The sequence below is a fragment of the Eublepharis macularius genome, chromosome 12 (genome assembly GCF_028583425.1).
Source record: "Eublepharis macularius isolate TG4126 chromosome 12, MPM_Emac_v1.0, whole genome shotgun sequence".
NCBI lineage: Eukaryota > Metazoa > Chordata > Lepidosauria > Squamata > Eublepharidae > Eublepharis > Eublepharis macularius.
In genome coordinates, this window is record NC_072801.1 from 58699138 (window position 1) to 58707857 (window position 8720).

An 8720-nucleotide genomic window follows, 5' to 3' on the forward strand; every position below is an offset into this window, starting at 1 on the left:
CAGGAGGGGGGGCGTGTTTGAGGATCTGGGGAGGAGCCCAAGGGGCTCCAGAAGGGGAGCGGGTTTGGACGCCAGGGATCCAGGCAGAGGGGTTGCCAACCTCCAGGTGTGTGTGGGGGTCTGGAGCTCTCCCGGAATCCCAACCAATCTCCAGGCAGCAGCTATCTGCTCCCCTGGAGAAAATGGCTGCTTTGGAGGGTGGACTGTACGGCATTATATTGCTATGAGATCTTTCTTCTCCTCTCCCTCTCCAGACTCCATCCCCAAAAGCTCCAGGAATTTCCCAACCCAGAGTTGGCAACCCTAGTTGGCTGTGTTTTCAACACTTCGCCACAAAGTCGTCCCCCCACCCCGCAAGACAACGCAACATTACCAGATGAGCGTCAGCCCAGGTGCCTGGCGTCATTTTGGTTAGAAAAGATTGGCTCCGGTGTTCTCCACTCGAAGCAGCGTGCTGCGGAACTCGAAAGCTGGCAGCGTTCCCTCGAAACATTAGCACGCTTTGACGAATTCCTTGCAAACTAGCCACGGCGCAAGGAGATCCGGTGGTATGCCCAGCATTTTTTTTAAAAGGGGAAAAAATATCAGCCTCTGTTAGATCTGGGCTGCTTGCGGGATGTGGAAGTGAACATTTATTTCACTACTGGAATAAACTGCTGCAGTTTGAGGGGGGACGACGACACATCCATCCTTATAATCTTTACAACAGCCCTGTACGGTAGGTCAGAATTACTGCTTTCCCCACATTGCAGGTAAACCAAAGTTGAAAAAAGAAGAAAAAAATCTTGTTTGTGGAAATACCAAGGACTGTATCCAAAAAAGTAAAATAAAATAAAAATATATCATAGAATCTTTAATCAAATTTAAATATTAAAAACCATGTATTAAAAATATATCACAGGAAAGATATAGTTTCAGGTGGGTAGCCGTGTTGTGCAGTAGAAGAGCGAGATTCGAGTCCTGTTGCACCTTAGAGACCAAGGTGCAATGGGACTCGAATCTATCCCTGTAAAAATGCCTGACATCCCCATGTGTACAAGTGTAATTATTAACAAAAATGTAGTAAGGGGAAGGTACTCGTATATATGTAACCAAAGCTAATGTAGTTTTATTGATATGTGATTTTTAACATTTAAATTTGATCGAAGTTTTAATATTTCTTTCAACTTCTTTGGCTGTGTGGAAATCTCTGGTTGCCAACCTCCAGGTATTCATTGGGTATTCCTGTTTGTTGATTATTACATTGCACATGTCAGCACTTTGCACTTTATATAACAAGAAATATTTTTTAAAATATACAAAAATATTTATTAATGTACTATTGAAGAATCTCAATAATTTTTCCCTTCGGAGGAGGGTCTTTCCCTTATTTGTTACTGGTTTCGCACCGAAGGAGTTTTAACCTCCAGGTGGTGGCTGGAGATCTCCTGGAATTATAACTGATATCCAGGCCTGAGAAATCAGTTCCCCTGGAGGAAATGGTGGCTTTGAAGGGCGGACTCTATGGCATTTACCCTGCTGGGGTCCCTCCCTTTCCCCAGGATCCATCCCCCAAAGCTCCAGGAACTTCCCGACCTGGAGCTGGCATCCCTAGCACTTTACTCACATTGCAGACAGCTAGGCTGAGAATGAGAAAAAAAGGTTACTTTCAAGAGAGTCAATCCAAAAGAAAGAAAGAAACCAAGGGAAGAAGAAAAAAAAAACTTGGACGAAAACCCTGAGCCTGCCAGCCAAAAAAGGAGGATTAATGTTATTTTTAGTGCAGGGGCGGGATTTCGGGAGGGGAGGGGCTGGCCCCGCAGACTCCGCCTCCTGCCGCGCGTCGGCTCCCTCTAGCGCGCGGAAAGGTGCAGCGCAAACAAGTCGCCGGCCACGCTGCTGCGCCAGCTTTGGAGAGGGAGCCGGGAAGAGCGAGAGGCCGGGAGAGGGTGAGGAGGAAAGGGCTTGCCTGGGAGGGGGAGAGCAAAGCGGGGAGGGGTCGACCTGGTGAAGGGGAAGAGAGGCGCAGGAGGGCGGCGATCGTGGAGGAAAGGGACGAGTTAAGGAGGGAAGTGGTGAGAAGGAACAGGCGGGGCTCCCGGAAGGGCTGGGGAGGAAGAGCCCGAGCTGTTGAGACCAGGAGCCAAGTTGGATCCTCTCTGGAAAACTTGGGGTGGGGCGCTGCTGCTGCTGATTTTTGCCCTCTGGCGGGGCTCCGGGACTGCAGATGAGATGCAGAAATTCAACAGGCGAAGCTTCATCTCTAGCGACCGGCTGCAATCGCTAGAGGAAGTGACATCTGTTGGGTTTTTAGGCTTGCCAGCTCCAGGTTGGAAAATTCCTGGAGATTTGGGTGGGGGGTGGAGTCTGGCGAGGGTAGGGAATAATGCCATAGAGTCCACCTTCCAACGCAGCCATTTTCTCAAGGGAGCTGATTTCTATGGCCTGGAGATCAGTTGTAATTCCGGGAGCTCTCCAGCCACCACTTGGAGCTTGGCAACATTCTCCGCCTGCCCTCTACATGCCTTGCAAGGGTCTTTACAGACCTGGTGGTTCTGACCCGGTGACTGTGATAATTGCAGGTTGCAAACCCCTAACCAAATACAGGCCAGCTTCTCCGACGTTGTAGACACCCTCACCTGACAACGTTGCCCACCCCAACAAGCAACATGGCATTACCCTCCCAGTCTAAGTCCCCCTCCCCAGTTTGACCTCATCCTGTTTAATGTTGCCACCTCATACATGGGGTGGAAGAAAGAGATAATCTCCACAAGGACATTTCATGAGTGGAAGAAGAGGGGGGAAATGGCTAGAGGAATAAAAATGCAAAAAGCTTCATAATAAATCATGCCACTTGGCATGTATGTTCGTATTTAACAATTTATACCCTGCCTTCCTAATTCTAGGCACTTTACAAGTTTAACAGCCACTTCACTAGCATCAGTGATGCTAACAGCAGCCCTTGCATACCTCAGGCCAGTGGTCAAAATGCTGGATTAGTGTCTGGAAAACTCAGGTTCAAATCTCCACTCTGCTATGGAAGCTTGCTGAGGGACTTTGGGCCTGTCACACACAGCATAATCTACCTTACAGGGCTGTTGTGAGGATAAAATGGATGGCCGCCCCAGCAGAGGAGGTTTACCATTGCCATTCTTTGCAGAGTCTTCCTTGGTGGTCCCCCATGCAAGTATTCAACCTGCTTAGCTTCTGAGACCCGATGAGACTGGGCTATACCATGCCACCTTCCCTTCCACAATATCCCTTAGTCCAGTATTATTCCCAAGGAGTCCACAATTTTTAGCTGGGCTTTGTAGCCAGTGCTGCTTTGCCTTCTAACTCCACAGCTGCAAAGCAAGTGTGTCCCCGTTGTACTTGTTATCCAATGCGAGGATTTTACAGAAGGGGAGCAATAGATGATGTACTCATGTGTGCTTTATCTACCTTTTCCCAATAGCCCACGGCCCCATCCCTGTGAAGCCACTTGAAAAAGAAAGTGTGTGTATTACTGGCAACTTAGTATAAGAATTTCAGTGTTCCGCACTTAAAATATTTATGTTGGAGAGGGAGGCTGAAGCTGAGCTGGTCATGGCTGGCCTAGAGTTGATTTAGGTTGTTTGTGAGGTAAAATTTGAACCACTGGTCTAATCGTTGTGCAGCATACATTCTCATTGGGATTGGCTAAGCCCTGATTTTAACAGGATGCTAGCAAGAATGACATCTTTATGATTTTACACGGTCCCAGCATTTCTCTTAAAACAGCTGGTCTGTAAAGGCATCAGCCCAGTTGACGTGAAATGCCGGGCCCCTGTAAAGTCACAAAGGTTAAGAATTGTCATCCTGTCCAAGTCATATTTAAATCAGGCCTTGGAAGCTTAAAGACTAGAAAGATGGAAGGAAGAAGCCAGAAAGGACCCTTGAGTAGCCTGAGTGACCTGTCACTTTTAATCTGACGGAGGGAGCTTTGGCTCTCAAAAGTTCATACCTTGGAAACTTACTTGGTCTTTGAGGGGCTATGAACCTGGATCTTGCTCTTCTCCTGCAGACCAACATGGCTACCCACCTGAAAATGTCTCTTCTTCTCTCCCTTAGATATTTCTTTCTAGGCTGCCTCACAATGATTATTCCTGTTCGCTGCTTCACCTGTGGAAAAGTTGTGGGTAACAAATGGGAGGCGTATCTGGGTCTCTTGCAGGCGGAATACACAGAAGGGTAAGCATGGAGAAGACCAAAGCCCCAACTCTTTAATTGTACAACTGGCAACCCTCACTCACATTTCCCCGTGCTGCTACCTAATCGGGAGACAGAATATAAAATTGTCCGGCTACGTACGGCCAGTGTTTTCTCTTCTCACGGTGTCCCTTTAACTTCAGCTTGGCGTGCCGAAATTTAGTCGGTGAATTTTTTTCCTGGCATGATGATAAAGGTTACCAGCTTGTGATGCTTGTCTACCTTTGGCTGCAGCTTGATTTGGAGACTCTGGCAGATGCTGAACCCCAGGCCTTGAAAAGATTCAGCCACTGACATCTACTATTGAGCTTGCTGTTTCAAGCACAAAAGCAAGCCAGGCAGAGGGGGGTGGGGTTGGAATCAGTTGGCAACCATACATGAAATGATTTCTTGTCCTGCGAGCAGAAAGTGGTTGACTTGGGTTGGACCTAGGGTTGCCAGGTTCCCCAGGGGACGGGGGGTCATGGAGGGCACGTGGGGAATTTACCTCCAAACTAGTGTCGGGGGCCAATTTTTATCAAATCAACCCCTCACTGGGGCCTTCACTTCCTTGTTGCGCTGGGAATATCATTCCCAATGCAACAAGGAAGTCCTCTGGAGCGCTCAGCAGCACGCTCTGGAGCCCCCAGGCCCAATCCCTGCACCTTTTCTCCCCCGCTGGCCAGGTAAGTGGTGATGGGGGGCGGGGGGAGGCTGGGAGCAAGCGATTCCCTGCCTCCAACTGGGGGAATGACATCCCTAGCTTGGACTCCATACATTTCTGATTGTAATAGTCCAACAGTTCTTGTGTGAGCAGCAGCACTGAAGTGACTTCCCCGTTTACTCACGCTAGCGAAAGTGATCGTATCCAGGGCCGGTGCACCCATTGAGGCCAGGTAGGCGGTTGCATCAGGGCGTGGGGTGCTGGAGGGAGCACCGGAGGAGGTGCTGGGGGCAGGAGCGTGCGCCACGGAGCTGCAGCCTCCTAGCCCTCCCGCCCCATGTTGCCACCAGCACATGCCCCCAGCCGGGCGCAGCAGCCGCGGGCAGGCATCTGCAGCGGCACGGGGCAACCGAGCAGGAGAGCTTGGAGGCCACCCGCACTCCGTCCCAGCCGCCCGCCGCAGTGATTGGGCCAGCGGCACGCGCACACACGTGATGTCACGTGACATCATCATGCAGGCTGGTGCGTGTGCATGCGTGCATGGGGGGGCTGGCTGGCTGGCTGCGGGCGCCAAAAACCCTGGCACCGCTTCTGATTGTATCCCCACTATCTTTTCCACATGCACAGGTCATAGGCACAAGCTCATTTCTTCTGACAGAATTTCAAAACAAAATTAAATGAAACCAAGAAGACCATCTGCTATACATTCTGTTCCTCCATATGCACGTTATTTCATTACAAAATTATATTGAAGTGCTCTGTATTACTGCAGGCCTTTACTGTCCATGCAAGCAGAACTGCACTAAATATGTTTTCCTTTCTGCTTACACATCATTAGATCTAACCCCACCCCCCATTCCACTTTGTGCCTGTTCATAGTGCTCTTATATGAGCCTGGGGATTGTGGGGTATTGCTAAGCTTGAGCCCTGACCCCATGTAATCAGTTGGAGGAAGTGGGTGTGGAATCAAGAAGTTGGTAGCTCCGGCTGTGTTTGTTGGTGGATGTGCTTTGCCCAGAGCAAATCCCTGTGTTACATTACATGCACTTACTTTTACAGGGATGCATTGGATGCGCTAGGCCTGAAGCGCTACTGCTGCCGACGGATGCTACTGTCACATGTTGATTTAATTGAGAAGCTGCTGAATTATGCACCCTTGGAGAAATAGCATTATGGTCTCAAGGAAGCCCATAAGAGTTTGATGCAACCTTCTAGATTTTTGTAATTAGCTCCTGTCAATCATGTGCTTGGCCTCTAGGGGGTGTAGTTCTACAAGAGAAGAATTCCATCCCATTCAACACTGTGCAATAAAGCTTACCTGCATGAACCTGTGCCTTGTTCTTTCATGCGCCTGCTACTGCCCATTTGGTATCCCAGCCTAGCCCTTGGTCCATCTCCAGCATTTAGAGGTCATATACTTGAGAGTTAACTAGAGGGCAAGCCTAAGCCTAAGCGGAGTTACCAGTGTAGCACAGAGGTTCTTAGGAGGATCCAGTTGATTGCCCTGATCTTCTAGTGTGGCCTTAGCCAAGGTACTTTCCGCCACAGAACACCGTCCCTTCCACATCACCTGGAATATAAGAATATTTAGGGTTGTTGTAAGGGTCGCTGAAAATCTGAGCAGTGTGTTTTCAAATATTTGAAATGTGCTATGTATGAAATAACCGGGCTGTGTCCTTGCTCCAGTGGACAGGCTCATAGGTTGTTGCGCTTATATTAAATGGTTGCTAAAATACTAAATGAGTAGTTCTGTCTTCTGCTGAAATAGCTGCATCAATAGCAGATGAAGCAATAGGAAGAGAGCTCAGCTTTTTTTTGCAAACTAGAGCCAAAATTAGATTTATAACGAAGTTATATCCTGCCTTTCTCCTCAGTGGGGAACCCCAAGCAGCTTACAGTGTTCTCCCCTGCATTTTATCCTCACAACAACCCAGTGAGGTAGGCCCGGCTGTGTGTGAGACTGCTCCATTGTGGCCGAGAGGACCTGGGCAGGAATGTTCCAATTCCCTTCCTTTTCAGCACGGCAACTGCTGCAATCATGCTGCTAAGTCAACAAGAGACTCCCCAGTTTCTGCAATCATACTGATGGCAAATTTCGAAGTGCCTGGTTTTATTTTCAGATGGCTTATGCCCGTCACAGACAACCACAGCTGCCGCTGCAAACTGGGTGGGTGGGTGGGTGGGGACTCCCAGGATCATCCTGAAGCCTGTGACCAATTTTGAGACACCTGGTTTCATTTTCTGAGAAGTTACATGCCACAGTATAGATATGTATGCGACAACCTTCCATTGCACATGGGCGGGGGGAGGGCACTTCTGCAGATAACCCTGGCCGGAATGTTTTCATTCCCTTCATTTTTAGCACTGCAACTGCCAAATCAAATTTATTATTATACAAAGACTAGCATAGAGGGACTACTACAAAGTAAATTACAAAGTTAAACTTGTTAGTTAAAATGGCACAAAATTAAAATAATTAAAACTGTAATGTAAGAGTGGTATTTACATAAAACCCGATGAGCGCTGTTGCACAAAATTTTGCGACTGAGGCTGTAGTTGTCAGATTTCCATGTTCTAGAAGTGGCCTAATCTATTCCAAGCTCATTCTTCCAGGTATTCTATTGATTAAAGGGGCAATGAGCTTGACCCAACTTCCATAATCAGCCTGAAGCCATGGGCTAGCTCGGAAGCTCCTAGTTTTTATTTTCAAATGAGTTGTGCCTGCCAGAGACAACCATAGCCTCTAATACAAAAAAAGTTCTGAGCATGTGGCTACCAGCCTTGCTGCTGGACCAAAGAGTGCTCATGGGAGAGGTGCACGTATGGGGCATCGACTTAAAATGTGGCTCGTTCTTTAGGAAAGGGGTACTTTCTGCACCTCATAGTACATTCAGAATTTTGAACGCTGACGTTCATTTGATGAGCCCTTTATGAACTGCATCAGTACTTTTAAGAGCTCTCCTGGTGGATGTATATGGGCAGGTGGGGCCTGCTAGGACTACTATATTGCTGCAATCCCACAACTGGAAGTTTCACTTGCAGCCAAGTCAGTTCAAAGTCGGACTTGCTATGTTCAGTGACCAACTGCCAAGCACACCCTATCCTGGCCAGCCGCTGTTTTGTGCTGCTCCCTCTGCCTGATCACACCACTATTCTGCTTTTGGGAGAGGCTGCTATAAAAAGCTGCTGTGACCACAAAACGACCCAAGTCTCCATGCGTGGCAAAGGGTTTGAAATGTTCTCTAATTCTGCGATTGTGAAACCAAGAGTTGGATCCAGCCAGCTTTTCGGTTCACTCTCGCTCAATTCTTTGCTTTATTTTGCCACGCATGGTTTTTGTTCATGTAGGTCCCCTGATCCCAGCATAGCCTTTTTGGTGGCCCAGGAGGATCTATTCCCTCTTCCCTTCTGCACCAGGGAAATGTCGGCTGGAGCCAACCCCAAGCTGAGATGAAAAAATCCTGCACACTAGCTCTCGCCAAATTTATTATTTTTGTCATCAGTGTCTCAGAATTCAAGCTTATTAATAGAGGGATGCATGTGAGGTGCCAGAACTGGAACTAGAACACAAAACTTGCCATATACAAATTACGGAAAGCAGCAGTGAACAGCATAGCATGTATAGAAACTAATATGGATGGGCTTCTAGGCACATCGATCAGCAGCAATACCAATTCTAAATTTAAATCTAGATTCCCCCAAAGGCCACCTGAGTAACGTGCAGACTGCGTATACTCCAACTACAATCTTCCTGTCGCGTGCTGGGGCAATCTTATTCCTGCCGAGTCTCCATTTACAAGGTTGAGAAAATATTTACTTAGCTTCCCAGAGAACAGGACCTGGCTGGACTGCTACCTATAGCTTAATTTTT

General features: G+C 48.1%; 1 protein-coding gene across 3 annotated transcripts; it reads left to right on the forward strand.

Annotated features, from left to right (window-relative positions):
* The first annotated feature begins 278 nt into the window (after positions 1-278).
* LOC129340174 (DNA-directed RNA polymerases I, II, and III subunit RPABC5-like) lies at positions 279-6176 on the forward strand. 3 transcript variants are annotated; one of them, XM_054994792.1, is made up of 3 exons: positions 279-548; positions 4069-4188; positions 5909-6176. In XM_054994792.1, the coding sequence occupies exons 2-3, from the start codon at positions 4094-4096 to the stop codon at positions 6015-6017; spliced, it is 204 nt and encodes a 67-aa protein (XP_054850767.1). In that variant the 5' UTR covers positions 279-548; positions 4069-4093; the 3' UTR covers positions 6018-6176. The 3 variants fall into 3 exon arrangements, with proteins under 3 accessions (XP_054850767.1, XP_054850765.1, XP_054850766.1); XM_054994790.1 differs by lacking the exon at positions 279-548 and adding an exon at positions 1821-1928; XM_054994791.1 differs by lacking the exon at positions 279-548 and adding an exon at positions 2060-2152.
* Positions 6177-8720: the final 2544 nt, after the last annotated feature.

Coding starts and splice junctions, on each gene's coding strand:
- LOC129340174 (XM_054994792.1), top strand. CDS start 4,094: ATGATTATTCCTGTTCGCTGCTTCACCTGTGGAAAAGTTGTGGGTAAC. Junction 4,189..5,908: donor CAGGCGGAATACACAGAAGG/GTAAGCATGGAG, acceptor TTACTTTTACAG/GGATGCATTGGATGCGCTAG.